General features: G+C 35.4%; 1 protein-coding gene across 4 annotated transcripts in view; it reads left to right on the top strand.

The window, feature by feature from the left end:
• Positions 1-20,999, top strand: part of IL1RAPL2 (interleukin 1 receptor accessory protein like 2) — a 1,238,422-nt gene extending 1,217,423 nt beyond the window's left edge. For all 4 annotated transcript variants that reach the window (XM_032846194.1, XM_032846191.1, XM_032846192.1 and 1 more), the window contains 3 exons: positions 253-396; positions 6,069-6,239; positions 19,088-20,999. In XM_032846194.1, the coding sequence (XP_032702085.1) occupies positions 253-396; positions 6,069-6,239; positions 19,088-19,785 (1,013 nt within the window). In that variant the 3' untranslated portion in view covers positions 19,786-20,999. The remainder of the gene's footprint in view (positions 1-252; positions 397-6,068; positions 6,240-19,087) is intronic.
• Positions 21,000-24,989: the final 3,990 nt, after the last annotated feature.

Here is a 24,989-nt window from a genome sequence, read left to right as displayed (position 1 = left end):
ATGTGTTCAGAACAAATTGGGAGTGACTATTCCTTTTCAAGTAGACATCACTTTCAAGAGTAAAATTATTCAAATCTTCAGAAAAGAGTTAATTTTATGAAAATTTGATTTACACAAATGTATCAAGAACAGGCTACTTACCGCATTAAGGAAGAATCTTTTGGAAAGAAAAGCAGAATGGGTTGTACATCTTACAGACTAGAAATATGGAAAGATTTAATTACCCTTTCCTGTTTATTCTATTGGTTCCAGATTTAATCTACAAAATTGAACTTGCAGGAGGTCTGGGAGCAATCTTCCTTCTCCTTGTACTTCTTGTGATCATCTACAAATGCTACAATATTGAACTGATGCTCTTCTACCGACAGCATTTTGGAGGTGATGAAACTACCAATGGTAAGCTGTATCCTGTTCAACTTCAATTAAAAGGCATGAATTTTTGATTAGGTAGGAGAATATCCCTAATCTTAGGAGATATATGATGAAATATTTAGAGTTACAGGGCTCAGACTAAAGCAAGTTACCCCTCAAACAGTTCAGAAAAAAATGTATGTATTTATCAAGAAAGAACAAAGGGGAGAAAATATTAACAACGGGACAATCTGGGTAAAGGATATAAAGACGTTCTTTGAAAATATTTTATTTTTGTATGTTCGACACTATTTCCAAATAAACAGTTTAACAAGGAGACATGAACTGATCTGGAACTAAAACAATTGCTGTCAAAACCCTTCCCCTTACTAAGAAATAAATTAAGAATCAATTCCATTATTTTCCTCCAGAAAATTCAGATTTAGGTACAGATCATTTTTAGCCATTTCTAACATTGAAAAAATAAACAAATCATTTAAGAAACAGATTAAAAGCTATGAAGAGTCTTTTTTTAAATCTCACAGTGCATCTGGATCCACATATTTTGGATGATTGTAGAACCAGTCTCAAAAATGACCTAAAGGATAGTTTATAAGTTTCTTATATTTGCCATCTAGGGCCCTAGAAGTCTTTTGAATGAAATATCAATAAAGCATTGTATTGAGCCTTGTTTCTTTGAACATTCAAAAATGATTTAATTTTTCAAGAGAATAAATTACCATATATCAAATCAATACCAATAAGAAATCATGACATGTAACTCGATATGCATAAAGTCCTCAGCCACAAACTACTGTAAGTCTTGGAAATATATGTGTGAAACCCCTTAGGTAAACCAAAATTAAAAAGAAGTCCATTTTTAAGTCATTAAAAAGTCAGATTTTGATTCTACGTTTCATTATATTAAAATAATGAAGGTTAGAGCTTTCGTTTGTTTTTATAAGATCATGGTCTTAAAGAAGAAGGATTCATGATTTTGTTTATTTTTATAGTGATAGAAGAAGGGCAGGGTGATGACTGTAAAAAAATTTGAGGAATCTTCAATATTGGTCCTAAGTTTTCTATTATGTAAATAATGATGAGTGGATTTTAATTGACTTATGTTTTCATAGTCAATTAGAGAAATGTTGAATGTTGTTTGATGAGTACATATGCATGCTCTTTATCAAAGCAGTATATCTACCTAATTATTATAGCAGCCATTTAAAAGTATTATAGACCCTTATTCAGACATAGTTTCAAAATGAGAGATTAGGGCCTGTTCCAACCATAATTATGTGCTCCAACAATATATATGAAAATATGGTCAGTTTCTATATATAGCAATTAATATAGAAAAATCTGACTTCTCAATCAGAGAAAGACAGCTGTCATATGATCTCTCTGATATGAGGAATTTGAAAGGCAGGGTGTGGATGGGGGGAGGGGAGGGGAAAATGAAACAAGATGGGACTGGGAAGGGAGACAAACCCTAAGAGACTTTTGATCTCAGGAAACAAACTGAGGTTTACTGGAGGGGAGAGGGGAGGAATAGGGTGGCTGGGTGATGGACATTGGAGAGGGTATGTGCCATGGTGAGTGCTGTGAATTGTGTAAGACTGATGATTTACAGACCTGTACCCCTGAAACAAATAATACACTATATGTTAATAAATTGAAACACAAAGAAAAAATCTGACTTCTTACTTGTACATGAAAAATAACTAGATGAAATGTAATACTGAGGAAAAAGTTACTGATTCACAGGTGCCAACAAGTGGCTAAATTATCCAACTGGGAATATAGAAGACATATTGTCTAAATGAAAGAACATGAAAGGGAGGCTCCTGTGATTAATTTGTTTTGAGTCATGAATATAAGCAATTTGTCAATACCCTCTGTGATGATACAATTTATTAAGTTAATCTGCAATAATTAATTATATTCATCACCCATACCCAAGAATCCAGATTAACTGATCAGTTGTAGTTCATATTTATAAGACTGAATCCATGATAGCATCATAGGACATTTCAGGATTAAATTTTCTACTTTGCATCTACATCTCCAGTGTGGTCCATGTAGTAAAAAATGACAAAAATCTAGAGCATTTTGGTTAGAAAATTGTATGTACTGGTTCCAAACCTGTTGTTTTAGGGAGCAAATGTAATGTGGAAGGAAGGGACTTCAAAGGTTTTCATTAAGAAGGAGAATTCAAATATTTTTTTATTCCTACATGGAAACTTAGACCTTAAATATACAACCTGTACTAGTTGAATGGAATACTAAAAAGTCAGCAGGTATGTGGTGAGGATGAATAAATGAACATTAAAGCTCTATTAGAAATACTTGGTTTCATGATGCCAAATATCAGCTAGATAACTTCCAAATTTTTCATTTATTATTTAAGTACTTTGGCATCTCATGGACACATCCTAGTTTTACCCTTATACACTTTGTTCATATTTTCTCTTTAATTCATATGTATAGTAGCATTTACTAAAAGTTCTTATAAAAATGCCTTGTTTTTATAAAATAAAATCAATCCAACAGACTTTTACTTCTTAGTCATTCTTTATAAACATCATTTCATTTTAATTCACCAATGGTAGCTTCATTTATTTGACCTTTGAGTTGTTCAGTCATTAAATATTGTCTACTATGTGGTACGCTTTACGTATGATATATTTACTTATATTCCTCATCTGGATCAACACACATACACATACTATAGTAGGCACTAGGGATATAATAATCCACAATGTTACACAGTCTTTGCACTTTAGAAGCTAAGGATTTAGCACTGTGTTTAGCATAGCCCTAGAACTGGGTTGTAAACAGGAATGGCTTCCTGGTGGTGAACAGCATTAAAATGAGCTTTGAAAACTGGAAGGACAGGAGTGACAACAGGAAAATTCTTCAGTTTGGTTCCCTTCCTCATAACTTCTCTCTTCACTGGGAACAATATACGTATGGTGATTGCTGTGCAAGCTCTCTTTCTTGTAAGTCTCTGCCATCTGCATTGTGCTCTATTTTCTGGTTCCTTAGATGAGCTTAGTCAGCATGATTTAACACAGAAGAAGGCTCATTAGCCTTGCCTAGCAAAGTGGTGTTACTTAATTGCCTTTTGGTTTTAAAACAATTTTCAGGCCTTGTTGTTAACCTTATTTACATCATGTTGTTGATTTTGCTTTTCCATCTTGCTCCTCTTTAAGAGCAACAGCTGTGGCTATTCATGAGATTTTCTTGGCTGCCTATATAAGGCTGAAGTGCGTTTTTTAAACTGTGGCATCTGCATCGCTGCTTGCTCACTAACTGGCATCTTAGAGCTTCTGGGACATCTGACATGGTGGCTTTGAGAGCACTCTTCCTGTTCTGTCCAGCCACCATAAGCTCTTTAATTCTTTAATTCTTTAAATTCTTTAAATATTTAATTCATTTTAAAGGGACAGGACTAAAATCTGAAGCAACACTTTCCCAAAAGAATGGTGTGCTTCTAGAATGTTAGGTAAAATTTATTATCCAGACATGTTGGGTGTTAACACATATCAAAGACATCCACGTTCTTTATCACAAATTGATTTGGGATATGCAAATATGGCAATATTTTTCTAGAAGAAAGTCTGTAGCATCACCTATATTAAGGTATAGGTGAAGCAAGTAGGGACGAGGAATATGTGAGTTTAGGCATGTTTGGAGGGCAAATAGTCTTAGGATAAACAATAGAGACAAAAATATAAAGGCCTGGCCAAATGAGTGAAAGAGGTAGTCATTGCAGTTGGTTAGCTCATAGTAGATGCTCAACAAATCACTGCTGAATAAATTAATAAGTAGTTGAATTTAAGGAGTTTGCAAAGCAGAAATGTCATCAAAATCAGAGGAAACAAGGGTCTAGTCTGACATTATGGAATTTGAGGCAGCAGCACCATCCATTAAGAACAATGAAATACATTCTGTTCATAGGAATGGATCTGTTTGTCCTTTGGCCTGTTTTATTCTTCCAGCTGTGTATCATCAGCAGCTTTAAGTCCCAGGTGAGTAATTATAGCTGGAGAAAGTCAAGGACTTGCAGGTGCATCCTGAGCTTGATTGGAACAGGGGCAGAGGTGCTAAGATTACCAGGAGGTTCTTACATTAGCATTGCTTATGAACATTCTCACTTCCAAGTGGTGTTTTATGCATACGAGTGGAATGTGCCCCATTTGTAAGCCAAATGATCTCAACTATCCAGGGCAGTCCTTCATGTGCATCTGCTTCTTGGCAATCAAGTAACCCAACCAAGGTTTATGGAAGCCTTTTCCAGCCAGAGGACATGCTAAAGAAAAGCCTCTTGTCTTCAGGCACCATCATAACGTAAATAACCAGAGTTCCTTTCATGTGGGGGTGGTGAAGACTGGAATCTTACTAGAATTAGAAAAATATAATCCTGCCTCAGATATCACTAGATAATCGGGGTGTGCCACATACTTCTACTCTAAGGTATTTATATGTCTCCATATACCTATCATTTATTTCTCCTTCAGTAGGTAGAACTAAATCATTAATGGTATAGATGAGTGGCTGCTTCATTCTGTAAATTACGTTTTGGTCAGGATTTGCTATATTATAATCAGGTCTGCTTTAACGGAAAATATTGATGAGGTTTAGAAACAAACCCTGAAATATTTGCCTATCTTTTAAAATTATTATTTGCAAGTAACAAGGTTTACTAAATATTAAATTAAGTCTGTGTTCACTATATTAACTTTTAAAAATAATTTTCTATAAATAAGGGAATTTAGAAAACCACTATAACTTTTACCATGTGGCTTTTCTAAAACCAGTGGGGACTAATAACTTGAGTGGTTGTATTAATAATTTTTAGAGGAAAAAATATGTGAACATATTACATTTTCTCTTTGGAGAGGCTGGAGAGAGAGAGCCAACACAGCAAAGGAGGAAAAAAAAAAACTTTCTCAAAGCATAGTTAATTCCCTAAGTGTGTGAAGGGAAAACCTAATTTAGCAACAAAGGAAGGATGTATATTTCGAAACAAAGGCTTCTTTTGGAAGTTTGTGTCAAATTAGTTGGCAGTGGATTGAACAAGAATAACATACAATGCACTTGTATAAAACCCAGCTGCTGTCTCTAATATTTGATAATGAACTACTTTTTGTATATGAAGATGACGATACTAACCAACTGGAAATATGGCATGTGTTGTGAGTAGTGTCTGCAGGAGTGAGGCTGGATTATTTTGATCTTCCAGACTCTAGGGCCCAGCCCCTCTTGGATCTCTTGCACATATTTGTGCAAACGAGGTATATAGCCCGTGACGAAGTAACAGAGCCAAGCCAACTGGCACAGAAAAAGTTCAAATCCATGACTTTGGTCTATTTAGTCCTGCATTCAAACACACTGAGCTAATCATTCACACATCACTGAACATCACAAATATGTATAGTCACCAAAAGTCACAAACAATAATTCTCTTTTATTCTGTCCTGACTATAGGTTTCCCATTACCATGACTGTTTAAGCTCATATCATATGACTAGGTTATGTGGAAATGTACCAGATTTCTTATAACATGGCATGTGGTTTATTTTTTTTTTCTAATTGTAAATGACAGTCACTAATTATACTGTTTAGTTCAGCCTGTTAATGGTTATAAACATTTAGTAGTTAAAGAGAACCTACTAATACATAAAACCCACTTGTTGTTCTTTGTATTTAAGACAACAAGGAATATGATGCCTATCTGTCTTACACAAAAGTGGACCAAGATACTTTAGAGTGTGACAATCCTGAAGAAGAGCAGTTTGCTCTTGAAATACTGCCAGATGTCCTGGAAAAACACTATGGATATAAACTCTTCATCCCAGAAAGGGACCTCATTCCAAGTGGAAGTAAGTACTTTCAGTTTTGTATTTAAAATTTTTGTTTCTTTTATGAAGTTATATGGAGGCTTCAGATGTCAGAACCAAGTATTTAGATAGTTGTTTCTCATAGGAGATTTTATTAAATTCAAATTTCTCCACTATGTCTGTGTCCTGGCATGCAAATTTTTTAAAAGGTACTCTCACTTGCGTTTTAGTTATGGTTTTACATTTTAGGTATTGTGCCTTAATGGTATTTTTTTAATTACATTGCCTTAGCATTCTAAGAAAATGATGATCCTTAAAAAATATATATAAGTCAAAGCCTTTTCAACGCATTTCAGTTCCAAAGCTGGTCTTCTGTTATTGTCCTTCTACTTATACCTAATTCGTTGTCACTGATAACTGAAAATATGCCTTGTAACTCATTTCCAGATTTATTGGAAAAAAACACGTTAAAAAAAAAGGTATGTGAGACTATTGGGTATAGAACTCACTGTGTATTCAAATTATTTTAAGGAGGCTCTGGGCTTGAATGTTACTTTTAAATTATGCTACATATTGAAAGCTATATTTGAGCTTTTAGAATAAATTCAGGTTCAAGTAAAAAATATATATTTAGTTCCTGTTCATGTTCAGAGTGCTGTGCAAGCTAAAGTGTAAGGGGAATACAGGAAAGCTTAAAATATGACCCTGTCTTCAAAGAGTTTAAAATGCCATTGAAGGTAAATACAACTGCTAGAATTAGTTTGCATATGATTCTATATTAATATCCTTGAGGGGGGTTAAAATGTGACTACAAATCAGAATATGATAATTTGTGCCCATGTGATAACAAAATTAAAAAGCTTATATTTCCCATACTTCACAGTATATAAAATATCTTCACATAATTTCATTTCATGTTTATAATAACCCTATGTAGAAAAAGAGTTGATACCATTATCCTTAACTTACAGATAAGAAAATAAGTTCAAGTAGTCCAAGATCAGATAGCTGGTAGAGCTAGGATTAGAATCTGGATCTATTTGACTCTGGTTCTCAGTCTATTAGATCATGCTATTACTCCAAAACATTTATTCAGATTATCAGCTGTCCACCAAGTTCACTAAACTGAAAGGAGATAATTTGAAACACTTGATTTTTGGTTGTTTATCTCTTTTCTCAGAATGCATATGTATCTATGTTTCTGTATGCACGTGAATATGCACACTTAAATATACATAGAAAGAAACAAAGAAAACAGTATTTACTGGTCAATTACTCCCTGTACCACAAATGTAATAATTCCCCAAGCTCCTTCTCACAGTCTTCCACTCTTTTCTTTCTGTAGTTCTTTTCATCTTTATGACTTGAGATACCAGTTCTACGTTGATTGAACCCCAAGGAACCTGTTGATACCTCTGAGTCATCTTTGATTCTTCTGTATCGCTCTCCTAAATCCAGTGTCCGTTTCATCTTTACCATTCTCAGTTTTACCTTCTAGTGTAGGCCCTAATCACCTCATTACTACAATGTTGATTACTCTCTGCCTTTCTTAGTATTCCTCTCATCCATCTATTTCCTCAAATATGTATAATTTCTTGATCATATCACTTCCTGATTCAACCTTAAATTGTTCAGCATCTCCTGTAGGATAAAATCCATAATCATCAGTTAAACACTCCTGTAGTCTGGTGTTAGCCCAGATCAATCTCCTAAACTTGTTTTTTACCATTTCCTTACACCTTTCACTGTAACCATATTGTGCCTTTGATATACTGTCGCAGCCGGCGCGACAAATCGACCAGGAACGTGAGGGTAAGAGGATGAAGAAAAGAACTTGAGAAGCAGAGAGATGGGGGCAGGAGGAGCACTGAGGACGATGTCCAACAGTGCTAAGTTTATTTAAAGCATTAAGGCCATATATATAGTAATATTACAATAGGAGAAGCAATACATCTGTGTCTAGTTAAACAACCATGAGTTCCCATAATAAGTTTCACAATTAACTATAAGCAGACCTCGTGACACCAAATGGCTGATGCCAGTACAATTGTTCTGTACTGAAACAGCAAACCTGAAAGTAATTTATGAGCTGTACTAGGGCAGCAAGGACCAGCCATGAACTTATGACCCGAACCGAATTGTTCTCATTTGTTTAGCAAGTGTGTGGGAAGTCATGTAGGCGAGTGCACAACACATAGCACAGACCCTTTCTCAGTGCTACTCAACTTTTCCCGTCCTAAACCTTTAGTTAGGTTATTCGGACTTTAAAGGAGGCACAAGTCAGGGCCTGGTTTGGTCCTTGTCTCAAGCCTTATTGCGGCCTCCCACAATATACATTGTGTGTCCTTGTAATGCTTTTGTTCATGCTAGCCTTTTATACCTTTACACATCTTATTTACTCTTCTCCATATCACTGCCTGTATAAAAGGCCCATAATGGGGCGCCTGGGTGGCTCAGTGGGTTAAAGCCTCTGCCTTCAGCTCAGGTCATGATCCCAGGGTCCTGGAATCGAGCCCCGCATCGAGCCCTGCATCGGGCTCTCTGCTCAGCAGGGAGCCTGCTTCCTCCTCTCTCTGCCTGCTTCTCTGCCTACTTGTGATCTCTGTCTGTCAAATAAATAAATAAAATCTTTAAAAAAAAAAAGGCCCATAATAATTTCTCCAGCCCAAAGTTCACACATAAAGTCACTTTTTGGCCTATAAACTTTTTTACTCCTGTGACATTTTATTTTATTATTTTATATAGTTTCCCATCTATTTATATTTTATCTACTCAGGAAGATTATAAGCTCCATGAGGGCAGAGACTATATTTCATTTATCCCATATTCCTGTCATCATCTAGCAGAAAACTTGAGCTCATTGAATGCTTCATAGGTGCTTGTTGATTTTGTTTGAGCAGTGTCTAAGATAGGAGGAAATAATGAGAATGAAGTAAGTCAGGGTTTAAATTTTTGCATGCTAGTGCCTAAATGGCATTTTTCATTAACAAGGCAAACGTGAAAGCTAAAAAGGAGCTTTCTACTGGGAGAAAAAAAAATTGTGAGTAATTCATATGAATAGCCTCAGTCCATAAACTAGGCTAAAGAGTATATTGTTTTTATTTTTTTATATTCAAAAGAATACTAAAAGGGGTTTAACATTGATATAAAATTAAAAGCATTTCTTTACTATTTTAATTTATTAAAGATTACTATTTATTTTTTCTACTTTGTCATGAGTATCTTTTTAAATGTAAAAATTTTGCAACATCAATTTTTAGAGTTATATCCTAAATTGTATTAAAGTAATGTCATTACCAAAGTGGAATTTGTACTCTCTGTTAAGTCATCTTCAATAGGATTCAATGTGGTGCTGGGCTTTCTGTCTTCTTGCATTCCAAAATTGTTGGCACCACAACAGGCAGTCTTTATCAATTCCACCAGTTCTTCTGAAATGGAAAACCGTGCTTTGCCATTGCATACATCAGAAAGGGAAATGGGGATAATATAGAACACAAGAGAGTCACTTTACCTAGGACTCAGTAGATGACACTAGCTTATTATGTAAAGAAGAAGCTATTGTGCATAGGTGAGAGTCAGACCTAGGCAGCATGAAGGTGAAAGAGATGCATCCCCAAATTATGTCTTCTTAATGCTCCCATATAGTCTATTTTGGTGACCTGACTGGTCAATTTAATCAACACAGTGGGTCAATGTAGTCAACAGGTGGTAAAATATTTTACACCTCATTGAGTTAGCTAGTTGTTTGGCTAAATTGATTGAAATTAGTTGTTTCAGTGTATCAGAGACACATCTGAACATCCTCTTTAACAATAGAGTGTGAGGCTTATATAAGCCATATTTCCTAGCTCTAAGCTACAAGATTTGAGTTGGGGACTGTAACTCACTGAATAAGAAGAGATGTTAGGAAGTTGTCACCTAGTATACCCTGACATTTAAAGAACTTAACATAAAAACACCCAAGAAGTCATTAGGATGTTAGAGATTTTATAGTCCATAGAAGACCACTTAATTTTTTTGAGATTATACAACCATCAGACTGAGCAGGGATTTGGATTCTGTGTACTCAATGGTGCACAGGAAGACTCCTTTTATAAGTAAGCCATTTGGGACAACTATGCAGTTTTTAGATGCAACCACTGGAGGGTGTTTGATTTTAATCCTTCCTTCCTAAATGAGGAAATTCATGTTCTCTGAATTCTGATTTGCGAGTGTAACCTGCAGAAGTTCTTAAAAAGGCCCTTTGACAATTTTTCTTTTTCCATCAACATTTTAGAGCTGGCTGAGCAGTCACCATGTCACGATTAACGAGTTTTTTCTTGGCATTTTTAGCATGCATTCAGGAAGCTGATGAAGTATATGAATAATATACTTGATTTACACACGAATGACAGAGTAGAAAATTTTGGACTTGGTGTATGTGTGTTATTAAAGAAGCTTCTGTGGTCTGTATTTGCAGCCATTGGTACAGATTTAACAGGTTATGCTATATAAATATAGACACATTCCTGGGGGGAAAAAACTAGTTACAATATTATAAGCTATGCTTGTCCCTCACATCTCTTTTAAAATATGTTGACCCAAGACGACTCCTTCCTCCAAAAACTAGCAATGAGGTCTTTGAGGATTGTAAAGGCAGACTTCATAATATCATCCTTGATCTACAACAATAATTTTCTATGAATCAAATTAATGAGGTCTATGTCATTAACCCACTACTGTTTAATATCTTCACTTTTGATGTATCTTCAGTTTCTTTTGCACCATTCTCATGGTATTCCAACTCAATCTCATTAGCACACATACCTTTCCAGTGCATATAGTTTCAAAGTACATGAAGGGGACTCCACCCATCTTCTGTCTCCCTCTCAGTCTCTCTCTTCCTCATATGACCAACAGTTCTCAAAATGCTTCAATAGAAAGATGTTACTTTCCAAGATGAGGTTGTGTCTGCACTGTTTCCACGTGCCCTACTAGGGAAGTGTCCTTTGGCCATCATGAGGCAGCAGAGATGGGGAGATTTGACACATATATTTTTTTCATAAAGGCTAAAACTAAAAGTCTTCAGCTCTGGACATTATTTTCCTGGCAGTGGCCTACCTTTCCATTCTTGAGCCTGTAGCCAAGATCTTCCTTGTGTTTTCTCAGGTTTGGTGCCTGAATGTGGCAAGAATTCCTACTTTCCAGTAAAAATTTGGTTTGTCTCTTCCCAGGCTAGAAACATCTGTCCTGAGAATAGCAAAAGCAACTTTGTTGCCAACAGGCGTCTGAATGTCAGAACTGACAGACAACCAAAAGAAAGCCAGATAGAAAACACCCTACTCAAACTGCCTAGAGACACAAACTTGAGAAGTAGAGATTTTCTCACCCCTGCAGCTGCTGGGTTTTGTGGTGTAAAGTACTGTACACAGAGCACATTTTGTTCATGGGGCCTAGTGGATCCTTGAGGAATGAACAGATGTGCTCTGAAGCTGACATGTGACCAATAGAACCCAGCTGTGCAATTGAGATCCTGAGATTGGGGACATTTTTGGATGAGTACCATTTAGGTTCTTTATCCCATCTTATCTCAGTGTTTCTGCAAGGATTAAAAAACATAAAAATATAAAATGTTATTGAATTAGGCTCAAGGCCACTGATCAGGTGGAGAAAATAACATTCTAAGACTAAAAGTAGAAACAACCCAATCCTGTAGCTGTTGCTTGCCTTTAAAAGAAAGCAATCAAGGTACTTAAAAATACTTAAAAATACCTATGTAATATTTATTAATAATTAAAAATTGAGCCTGTTCTATCTGAAACTTCAGAAAAATCTACAAATATCTAAGTAGACTTTGAAGAGAAAAAATTCCTTCAAAATGATTTATCTTAATGTTCCCTTCTATTCATAGAAAGACTGAGGGGATCTCTATGTGAGTTATTCATGCATTATTACACTAGAGAAAGACATTAGTATACTAAAGATACTGTCACATGTATGTTTGATCATCTCTGTCTGCTGAAGTTATATTTATGAATTTGGCCTCAAGTATCAGTATTACTGAAGGAGTAATTGAGTGAGTGAAACTCAAGAATCCCCTAACTCCTTCAGTAATTTAAGGGAAAATGATAATGTCTGATTACATTCTTACATTTCCTCACTATTCTAATCTTCAGTTTTCTAATACTTAGTGCTAGCCATGTGATTGTGCTGACAGTAGAATGACAAATGAGTGGAGAATACATCTGGTGTCAGATGATCCCTAGTCACTTCTAAGTGAGGCATGCAAAAAATATTTTTGTACATGGATCTGTAAGTACCCATTGCCAATAGTTCCTCTAATAGCTGGACATATTGGACACTATTCAAGTAAATTTTCCTTGGGGAGTAATAAAATCCTTTTCTAGGCATTCTGATGTCTGTGACTTAAAAACTGTGAGGCAGGGGTGACATGCACAACCGTGGAAATTTAACACATTGTAAGCAATTAACTCAAATGGAATAAAATTAGATATGCCCACTATCTCCTTCATGTTAAAGTCAAGAGAAAGGGAATTGTACCTCAATATGCCCCCAAATGTGCTGATGTCAATGGACTAAAGTTTCTCACGAGAGTTTGAGGTTAAGAAAGAACTGTGTATAATTTCAATCAAGAAGTCTACTGCTTGAGGGGCACAAAGAACAGACACCTTTAAAAAAAAAAAAAGGATCAGAAGACCTGGATAAAACTGTCTTTAAGTACAAAGGAGCCACAGAAAAGACAATTTAAGGAGCAGGTAGTCTTGTTCCTATTCATAAGATTGCACTGAATGAAACTAATTCCATCTACAAGTTTCTAGGGCATGAGGGTAAGGGAAAAAAGAGGAGGGAAAGGACATTTTGCAGGGTGTTTTTTTTGTTTTTTGTTTTTTGGTTTTTGTGTTTTTTTTGTTTTGTTTTTGTTTTTGTTTTGTTTGCTACTCTCCACATTATCTTTCCCTCAATATTCTCTGAATGTTTTCCATTACCTATCTTTACTCTCAGGAAAGAGGTGAAGAGAGATTAGAAAGAATTTAGAGATGAGGATAATATTCCAGAGTAGATTCTGCCTACTGTTATGCTTCCCATTTTACATAGGTAAAATGTAACAGTAAAAGTAAGGGATTCATTACCAGAAATAGCAGTCTTCAAAGTCAAAACTGTGAATAAATATAGTTCACTATACTTGCAAGGTCACAGCAAATCCATGTTTGCCATTGATCAACCAACCTATTAATAACAATTAATTAGTATCCTTAACATTACTCAGTAGAGAACAAAATGTTTACCAAAAAATTTAAGCCAATGAACTATCTATGAAATATCAAGCCAAGGACTTGGAGAGGGAGGAGAAAGGGAAAGTTTTTGTAGGGTAAGTAATACCACACACTGTTTAGAAAGCCCCTCCTTCCCACACATACACCTAGTTAAATAAAAATTTTATTGCCTCAATCTTTGTGGCAGACAACACAGGCAGAATCTTACATCTGCCAGAGGCAGAATCAAGACCCAGATCTTTAGTAATATCAGCAGACAAAGTCAGGTTGTCAACCTATATAACTCTTTCAACAGGTTAGTATTAAGCTTCATTATTTAAGATGCATATAGTATTTTCAGTGAGACTACATTATAAAGTACCTCACTATAAGTTTCTAGTTATACCAGAGGGCGAATAGTTTCCCCCAAATATATAGTGCTGAATAATACATTTTTCTTTGATACATAGGAAACCTATATTATTTTTGCTGGTTTCTCCATACCAGTTAAAGGAAAGGACCCATCTCAATCAATTACAAAGAACTCATTTCTGATGTCAATTTAGAGATTAAATCTTGATTTTAAGTCTTAAAATATTAACCCATAGGTTTTAGAAATACCACTGTTGATATCTATGAGTTAGCTAATGTTAGCCAAAAATTAATGAATCAGTATCTATATTAATGCATCCTTTCTCATCTTAATGATTTGTCTGTTAATGGATGTACATAGCTGTGGGTATAAAAACCATTATTATTTGAACTTGGAAAAATAGTAAATTGTGTCTTTGTCTATAGGTTAGTTGTCTTTTAACTTTTTAAACATACACCAACTACCCCTAAAAATGACCCTGACATAAGATTATTTACAAGAAGCTAATTGATTAGTTTGATAACCTGATAAATCAGGTTAGTAGGCAGTAGCAAGACCTCATGGACATTCCTAAATATATAAGATTTTTTTTTCTCACGTGTTCTTCTGCCTACATCTGCAACAGATTCAGCGCCTGAGATTTATAAGAGTACTGAGTTCTTTTGGGAAAGTATACACATCACAGTAGAAGCAATTTCTTAGGGCTGCCATTCTTCCTGCTTCTATTTTATTGCTTTATTTCTTTCTTTTTTTTTTTAATAAGTGTCCTGTTTCCAAGTCACTTTTGTAGAGCTAATTCTACTTTTCTAGATACACTGTAATTTTGGTTTATACAATTGCCCTGAAAGAATTTTTTAAATTGAATTTGCTTTCCTTTTAATAGTTTTAATTTGTCACTTTCCTTGTTTCCTATTGGCTTAAACTTTCTTCAATCTCTAATAAGTACACACCCCAAAGTGGGCCTAGTGACTATACATTTCCTTTCTAGAATATTTCCTAATTTCTGTCAACTCTCAGGATAAACAAATAAAAAAAGGTTCTTTGCACTTGCACTTATAATGTGAAAAATGAATTTATACCAACTCAAGCACCCCTATCAAAACTATGTTCAAGGGGATTTTTTCTTTACCAGTTGTGAAGATCACAAATAATTTAAATCTAATTAGCTTTATTTTGTGTCTGATAATTTGGTATGGTTTTACAGCTTTGCCTAGAGAAGCAGAAGACTATCAGACCCAGGCCTCTTTAATCTTTTTTTTTTTTTTGTCATCATAGGTTGCTTCAAACCAAAATCTACAAAGAAATAATGACCTTCTATTTAAGGGATATTTTATACTTTTTTATTTGGAAAAAAAAGAGTCTTTGAGGGATTTCTAGTACTCAGTTGCTAAATTTGCCGGAATAAGTCAAGGCAAGCTTTAATAAATATTCATGTGTGCTGTGGATTTAGGGACTTTTTAAAAAAAGTTTCCTTATTATCTCTTCTTGGTAACAAGCATTTAAAAATGGTTTCTGAAGGTTTCTAAAATGTCCCCCACAAAACCACAGCTCTACCATGGCAAACACCACTGCCTGTCAGAGACTACACTAACTATGGACCAGCAGTGTCTTAACATGATACCTGTTTCTGCTTAGTTTACTTGGAACTTTTCCAAACCTGAATACCCTGATGGTCTCTAATTCAGGGGCAGCAAACTTTCTCTGTAAAAGCCCAGATAGTAAATATTTTTGACTTTGTGAGTCATGTATGGTCTCTGTTGCATCATATTCTTTTTTTTACAACCTTTAAAGAAATTATTCCTTGCTCATAGACCATGCAAAAACAAGACATATTCTTAATGGATCATGCTCTAGTTTGCAGTCATTGGATGTAGACATGCAACCTGGGGGTAAGAGAGAAATTATTTGGGGTATTTGCTGGGTAGAAGCCAGCAACAACTCCCTGGTTAAAAATTAGGAAATAAAAAATACTAACTCTACCTGTTTGGTCTCTTGTTAGTTTACGTATATTTTTCACAATGGCTATGTTCTGTTTTTTTTCCTAAAGATAAGAAGACAGAAAGTAAAAACTTAAGAAGGGAGGAAAGAAGGGGGTAAACAGAGATAAATAAAAAGAGAAAGGGAAAACAAGAGAGGGAAAGGCAGAAAGAATGAGCAAGAAAGCAAAAAGGGAGATAAAAGGACAAGAAGGAGACAGGACAGAAAAAGAAAGAGAGAGGGAGGTAGAGAGGAGCTGGTGGTGGGGGTGGTGTGGAGAAAAAAACAGAGAGAGAAAAACAAAGAGAGAGCCAGAATATGGAAGCTAGTGCACAGTCTCTCCTTCTTTTCCTTAGAGCCAGGCAGCTTTTAGAGGCACCTCCCCAGCTGCTTTCAAACATTGAGGTTGTTGCCCAGCCACTGATCACTATCCCAAGAAGTGAAATGTGGGCTCCACATCTGAAAACTTCCACTTGGTTTTTCACCAAGTGAAATGGAACACAAAATTCAGGGCCCAAACAAATGGCTCATGTTTTCTTTGGGACACTTGGTCTGTGTCTACCCAGGGAAAATTTTGATGTACTGACTGACTGACTCCAGTGCATATGATTAATGTATATATAGGGCAAACCAGGATAATTCCGTCCTTTTTTCTTCCACAGCAGGTTTTCAGCCGGAATTATCTGGATGGTTGCCTCAACTCTCCACTAGGCTTTGCCAGGATAAGCACAGCCAGTGTAATATGCAGGAGACAGGGACCACTCCCTCTACCCAAGGTTCCCTTCAACATCCACACCCTGTGCAGCTGAGCATAGTGGGATCTGTCCTGACAGTCATTCCTTCTGGAGGAAAATGCAAATTCTGTCTAATGAATCTTTAAGAGGTCCCCAAACCCTAAATGTTGCATTTGGCTTAGCTGTCAAATAGCAAAATATAAAAGACAGATGAAGGAGGAGAACCATACAAATGGGAAGAAAAATTGTACCCTGTTCCCTTCCCCATTCAGGAAGAAGAATAGCAAAAGCCAAAGCCCATAAATCCCAATCAAATTAATTAATATGTATGTGTATTGTTTCTCTTAAGACTATGGATACCTGGATTGTAATTTTTTTTTTTAAGTAGAGGTATGTATATAGAGAAAAACCTTTTGTTTTTAAAAATACAGTTAAAAAATAAATTAGACTACATCCCAACACATAGAAAAAATGTTGCTCATAAAGGCACAGTTTATGTGGCAGATGTGCTCCTGACAAGATTTGTACAGATCATTTTTCTAATTAAATGAAAAACTACAATTAATGAGAGAAGAATACTACCTGGAATAACCCCTTGGTAAATCATTTTGTAAACAATTCCTCTAAAAAATTAACAATTAACTCATAATTTACCTGGCAAAACTATATTTTCATGGACTCCTGCACTGATGCCATAATTCTGGGTTTGGGTTTTGTTTTGCTTTGCTTTGCTTTATGTAGAGGAAAGGTGAAAAGAATAATGGGAAAGATGCATGATAGTTTATTTTACTGTATCTTACAGATCCAACCTCTAATGATGAAGCTTCCCACATAACTTCTTTCTTTTTGGGAGCAGAAAGAAAGGAAGAAAATGAAGAGTCAGAGCTGTTGATACATTGGGATAGAATTTTTCCACTCTATTGAAACTTTCTACCTTTCCTTCCATTCTGTTTCACCAGTTCTCTAAGTGATAATTACAGAGTGATAACTTCCCCCATTGTTGTTTATGTGGTGTTTTTATTTTACTTTTTTTTGTTTTTATTTATTTTACTTTTGTTTTTTACAGTTTTCAATGCTGATTTTTTTCTTAAATAAATAATCTCTTTAAATTCTTAAGACATCCCCTCTCCACTTAGAAGTTGTCTTACAAATAGTCATTGTAACTACTGCATGAGAAAGTCCTAAAATGTATTAAGTAAAAACCAAAACAATAATAACAGCAAATTGTTAAATGGGCAATTCTATGTGTATCTCTTAAAAAGTTTTTTGTTTATCTATAGGGTGTGTAGAAAGTTTACTCATATTCGCTTGTGAAAGTGTTCTTGCTGCCTAGTGGTGGAAATAAAACCCTGGAAAAGAGAGATTCTGTAAAATGTGCATCTGTAAAAATAAGTTTCTCTTTTCAAATGGCTTGTACTGGGTTGTTTGGTGGCCCTGCACTATGTACTCCTTGAAAGCAGTCTGTAACCTTGGGCAGATTTGCAGTGACAAATGTTGCTATGCTTCTGTAAGCACCGCTTCTGCTAGAGGGCACTGTACATTAGACAAGGCCTTGTTCTCTATGTAGTAAAGACAGCTTTCTGTTGCCGCACCTGTGTCCAAGTCTCCATTTGTTAACACATGTGTGTGTTTCCCTTTTTGGCAGGTCAGATTTTGGGAAACATGATTGCAAAAGGATTATTCTGTGGAATAAATAGAGTTAGTTGAGTGTTTTTCTACCATGAAAGGACTATAACATAGTCACCTCACTCTCGGAATTGCTCCACAAAGTAGGGTAAAGACTCCTCAACTGATAGACTCCACCTTTACTCTTTTACCTTTCATTCCACACCATCCCCCACCTGTAACTTCACCCCTTATTCTTCCCCAGAACAAAGAGCAGCTGGTTTAAATTAAACTCCTGGGCACACACAAACCACTTTTCTATCTCTCAGTTTGAAGGGCAACATGGAGAACCTAAGATTGCAATAAAAAAGACATTCTGAGAAACAAGCTATGATTCTAGAAGAGATTTTCCACCATTTCTATAAGTTATCTTTGAAGTAGTTCCTATATATACCTGCTAATTGTTTGGTAGTTTGGTAGTTTAGTAGTTGAAAACTATGGGAAAAACAAAAACAAACCCATAAATACAGTGACCTTTCATTCGTTAAACAGCTCCATTTCTCTTTTCATCAATCTGATGATTACTTGTTCCCCTAGGGCTGTTGATACATTGGGATAAAATTTGGAAGCCTGCCTTGAATTAAATAATTAAATAAATTAAAATAGCTGAAATATACCTAAACTCTGAAGAAGTCAGAGTTTTGTATTAGCCAACAGAATGCTGTAAGTAATGATGAGGGGACAGAAAATAAGTATTAATAAGCAGAGTTTTTTTTTTTTCATTGTTCTTTTTAAGGAAATGTACTTTCTGAATGTGCAATACAAGAAAAGAAAATGTGATGTTCCTTAATGAAAGACTGGCTTTTTGCTCTATTAGAGTGCAAACCTGATGCTTTAAAGACTGGAAATGTGTTTGTTTTACTCTTTCTCTCTTTCTGTGATTTGTAGCATACATTGAAGATCTCACAAGATGTGTTGAGCAAAGCAGAAGACTTATTATCCTGCTAACTCCAGACTATATTCTCAGACGAGGATGGAGTATTTTCGAGTTGGAAAGCAGACTCCATAACATGCTAGTCAGTGGAGAAATCAAAGTGATTCTGATTGAGTGTACAGAATTAAAAGAAAAGGTGAATTGCCAGGAAGTGGAATCACTAAAGCGCAACATTAAACTTTTGTCCTTGATCAAGTGGAAGGGACCCAAAAGCAGCAAATTAAATTCTAAGTTTTGGAAGCAATTAGTATATGAAATGCCCATCAAGAAAAAAGAAATGCTTTCTCGGTGCCATGTTCTGGACTCTGCAGAGCAAGGACTTTTTGGAGAACTCCAGCCTATACCCTCTATTGCCATGACCAGTACCTCGGCCTCTCTGGTGTCATCTCAAGCTGATCTCCCTGATTTCCACCATTCAGATTCAATGCAAATGAGACACTGTTGCAGAGGTTATAAACACGAGATGCCAACCACCACCTTGCCAGTACCTTCCTTAGGCAACCATCACACTTATTGCAACCTGCCTCTGGCACTACTCAATGGACAGCTACCCCTTAAGAATACCCTGAAAGATACCCAAGAATTTCATAGGAACAGTTCCCTGCTACCTTTATCATCCAAAGAGCTTAGCTTTACCAGTGATATTTGGTAGTAAAAACTCTGAAGTCCTCTGAACAGCTGTGTGAGCATACATAATTTCTGCTTTGCCAAGCATAAAGTACACCTAATAACATTGAGGTGCTGAATAAGTGTTCAAAGTAAAAGGCACAAAATCCCTTTTGTACTTAAAATTTTTGTTTACATTTCCAGAATAGTGGGGGCTGGGGGGAGGAAGGACCTGCTTTTGTAGTATAGTACCTTGTTTCAATGAGTGGTTTTGATTTCTTCCTGAAAGTAAAAAGTTAAATATTCTTTTCTTTAAGAGTAGGTTTTATGACACCTTTTGGACTGAAAACTTAGATGACGTATCTTTCCCATATTTATAAATATTTCAGTATTTACATGGCTTTTGAAATAAGAAAAACTTAAAGACTTGAATTGAATTTGAAAATTCTGAATTAAGATTAAGCGGAAAAGAGAACTTCTACAGAATAACTAAAAAATCAGGAGTTATCAAGAAAGAAGTGTTGAAGCACCCCAATTAAGAAGATTCTTTGTAGAAGAACATCAGTTAAGAAAAAATGTGATTGAAATGTTTGGAACTTCTTCAATGTACTGGGCAACTTCTCTAGACTAAATCAACAGCTCATAATGACAGCTTATAGTTGTATAGGGAGCACATCTTCTGTAAGCAAACTGGTGGGTAGGCAAACAATAAGCATTTCTTAAGCAAATGAATAGAGAGGCTGCTAATTCTTTGAAGATGATTTTAAAGAACTTGTATGGCTTTCTAGCCTATTTCAAGTTTTACAAATTTGAAAACACCTTTTAAAATGTGTATTTTATTGTTTGCTAATAATTCACATTTGGATTTTTTTTCCAAATGATCTCTTGACCTACTTTTTAACAGCATCATTGGAGTTTGAATTTAAATTAATATTGACTGCAAGTGTCAGCAGCAGAAAAGAAGTAAAACAACAATATCAACAGATGAAGTGCAAAATTATTCAAGTTTACTAGTGGTAGAGAAGCAATTGCAGTGATTCTCATCTGAATTGTGGGTTGTGAAACAGACTATTCTGCACATACACAATATCTTCTTCGCCATGTGTGCATGGTTCCTGCAGAAGTATCTCTATTCCTGGTGCTTCAAAGAGTATATTTTATAGACTAAACTTTTCCACCTTCACATCATGACTGTGACTGTACCACACCAGAAAATCCCTGTGAATGATCTAAAATATTATGAATTTACTATAAGGATTGTACCCCTACTCTACTATTTAATGTGAATTACTACGTTGTGTTATTTCCAATTACTCAGTTTTGGTGTGTTCTCTACCAGGATGACTGGGGGGAGGGCAATTTTTTATCAAGGTTGAATCTGATACCTTGCAGATGGTTCATAAATCATGTTTTTGGACAAATATAAATAAGAACAGATGTACACAATGTGTAAAAATTAAGAGTTCGCCCAACCCTTGTAAATGTGAGACTCAAACATATAAGAGAATATTAGATAATGTTTTGATTATTTCTTTCAACCTTTTTACATTATTAATTCCGTGTGATCCATGAACGTTTTGTTTAAAGCTCTTGTTTCTCCATTGCTTTTCTATATCCAGCTGCTCAGAAAATGCATTATGCTTCAACAATATGCAAAAGCTTAGCAGTGATACATGTTCATTTCACACTGAGACAATTAGTTGCTTCTTTGAAAAGTCTTGTTCAACACACATAGATATTTCATAGATGTATTGTTTCCACTGAGAAAGGTGATTTTGCTTCTGTAAAAAATATAGGTATTTCAAATATGGAAATTTGTCAATTCCAAACTGTTTTCCAAGTGTTATAAAGTTGTATTTACTCTTCATTGTCCTTTAATGATATGTATAATTACTAAGTTAATAACCTGCATGAAATGAGTAGTATATATGTTTAAGTGACCAATTGTACTTCTTATTATTTTGTTTTTCACAGAAACCTAGATTAATTCAAATAGAATTTTCAGTGGTATTTTTAAACTAATACTTCTATATTGAGCATGCCAGTTCTGAAAATATAACATGGGTCTCTCTGCTTCCTTTATTTACAATGATTAAACGTGGGTAGCAATTTGAGTTGGCTGGCCACAATGTGTCCTTTCACTACTAGTAAGTACTCAAAAACAGAGCATTCACACTTGTGCTGGGGAACTTGACAAGAAACCTTTTCTAACATTTTCAGGAACGAATGTGTACACTATCTATAAAAATTTATTTCTAGATGGCAATTCAAATTTGATTTTCATCTGAGATTTTTGAAAGATATAACCCATAGGGTATAATAAGCATTTAGTCTAGAACATAATTTATTCTTCCACTTGCTTACACAGTAGGAAAAACTTTCTTCTCAATTTTTCACTGAAATGGATTTGAAAATTTAGAAAAAATACTGATGCAATTAGTCCCATATGTTCATAGCAAATTTATTTAGTTCATTCATCAACAGTACATGGACTTTTAAAAACTGATGCTATTAAAGATAAAAAAATCTGAGAATGTCAGAAATTATGAAACAAATGAGAAATGTACAAAAGCAATATATATATTCATACCATATATACCATATGTGTGTGTGTGTGTGTGTGTGTGTGTGTGTATGAAGTGAAAACTGCATTAAGAATAAACAGTGCTCAGGAGATGTTCAGAATGTACGTGGTTTTAATTTGGCAAAATATAAGATCTCCAGATTTGGTCTTCTCTGAGCTCTAATCTAACTGTGGAGATTCTGAAAGATGCCTAGATGGTTCCTGAAAAGAAATGAGGGTATCTCTCCTCACCCCCTCTAAACCTTAATTAAATTAGATCCAAATCTGTTCAGATTTCAATCTCTCTCATTTTAAAAAAATGAGTACAAAAACATTTGTGGGCTTCTAGTAAGGCTTGAACCCAAGGTAGTATCATGTGATAAATTAATACTTTGAGTATTGTAGCTAATATTGTGGGGCTTTTTCTTTTAAAGATTTTATTTATTTATTCGACAGAGAGAGATCACAAGTAGGCAGAGAGGCAGGCAGAGAGAGGAGAAAGCAGGCTCCCCACCAAGGAGACAGCCCGACGCGGGGCTCGATCCCAGGATGCGGGGCTCGATCCCAGGACCCGGGGATCACGACCTGAGCCAAAGGCAGAGGCTTTAACCCTCTGAGCCACCCAGGCGCCCCTATTGTGGGGCTTTAAAGTAGGAAACGAACTACAATAAGAGGAGAAACAGTTCAGGTATGAAAGGGAATTTTATAGAGGAGTTTCCAGAGGACATGGAAATGATTAATATCCTATGAATTATTTTTGTAACACATTGAAAAATGGCAGGTGTGTGAAAGAAGCAAATTCTGGAAAAAAAGAGGAGACTCTCTGACCCACGTGGTGATTGAAGGTCTTACAAGAGTACAGAACCTCTGGTTTCAAGCATTTACTGTCCTTTGGCATTTTGTTTTTAAATAAATTGGTTGGTTTTCACCAAGTGTTTTCTAAAAAAATTAAATAATGACCATGGGAAATATCCTAGAAATTGTACATATAAATCTTTATGCTCCTTATATTAATTTCCCAAGGTGAAGTAGTGAACTGATAAAATCAGAATGAAGTTAAGACAGGACATAGTTCCATAGTGGCCAGTTAAGTCTGAACACTTGCAATTGTTGTTGCTCTTTTCTGGGAGAGAATTTCATGTTGAAAATTGTTTGGCTCAAATTTCTCTATTACTCATGCATTTTTGTTCTAAGATGTCTGATAGGAAGTTACAGTGTTGAATATTAAGACTCTCTGATGAATGTATGGTGCTATCCAATAAAAAATAATCATTAGCTTCTAACCTTTTCATATAAAACTTACCTTTTTTTTACAACTGAAATCAGCCATAGGCAATTTAAGAAGGTTATTCAGCATTCTAGTTACCATGAGATCAGAGCTTGTAAAATCACCTGCACCCACCTAAACCTGTCTTCTCAAATGTTCACTACTGTTCAATCAACCAAGTTTTCTTCAGATAGTACTAAAGTCAATCATGAATATTAAGTGCCCACTGTGTATGGCCCACTACATAAAGTATAATAGAAATATTTTTTAAAACTTGAAGTCCCTATTTTCAAATAGTGTATACATTATATGCACAAAGAAAGGGGTACTTTAAAAACATATTCCAGTGTAGGAAAATTAATATTTTACATACAGTAGATAAGAGTAGATAGAGTAGATAAGAGAGGTGGGATGATTCATTCCCAAATTGAGCAAGAGATGAGTTTGGAATGGAAAGAACAGTGGTGAAGAAAGGCGATTTCCCAAGTGCAGAGAACAACACATGTGAAGATTCAGAAGGAAATAAGCAAGTCCTATTTAGCTGGTAACAAGCATATTTGGGCTAGTAAGAGCAGAAATCTGTGTGAGGGCATAGTAAGAAATAAGGATAGGAGAGGTGCTGGAACATTCATGTGGTAGCAGATGCAGGAAGAATTAAATAAGGGAAGAGAATGGTGGCAGGGAGACCAGTTGGGATGCTATTGTCGTAGTCCACATCTGAGGTGATAAGAGATGGAGAGCTGTGCCGTGGATACTCTCAGAAAAGGCAAATCAGGAGAAAGAGGAATAGGTAGAATGTGGTGAAGTGAAAAGTGGAAAATTTTTAAGAAGTCAATAAAGACTTCAAGGATAAAGAAAGTTGCACAAAAGGAATTCTCTTGGAGTATTACTTTCTTAATTGAGCATCCTGACACTGTAAGGACAATAGAGAAAACATAATGATAGGTGTGTTTGCTACTGGAGCAATTTTTGAAGCATTTGCAGGAGAATAATGGTCAAGAAAGACAAAGTACTTCTGCAGAGCTGCTTTAGAAATGAGTAATTACATTCATTCCACTAAATATAATCTCAAATTCTCAAAGAAGGAATTGATGGGGTTTGGTCCTTTGTGTCTCATCTGTCTACTGATTCTATTTAAATTCCTCACTTCACTTCAGAGTATAGAATTATGATCAGAAAATAAAGGCATTGAAATTGTTCAATTAGTACTTCAAAAGGTAGGGATTGAGGGTATTTGTCACTAGTTTGAACATAATAAAAAAATACCATAATAGAAAAAAAAATAAAATAGAGAAACTGGAAAAGGTTTACAAGGAGCAAAAACTGATATGTTGAAGTGTGTTGGAGTGGTGGGAGGAAGTGCATGGAGTGGCCCTATGAAGAACAATAAAAAATTAACAATCACGTAAAGCTTGAGACC

Source organism: Lontra canadensis, unplaced genomic scaffold (genome assembly GCF_010015895.1).
Source record: "Lontra canadensis isolate GAN:19392208 unplaced genomic scaffold, GSC_riverotter_1.0 scaffold172, whole genome shotgun sequence".
NCBI classification, from domain to species: domain Eukaryota; kingdom Metazoa; phylum Chordata; class Mammalia; order Carnivora; family Mustelidae; genus Lontra; species Lontra canadensis.
Note: the sequence above shows the minus strand (reverse complement) of the source record. Positions and strands in the feature narration are given on the sequence as shown.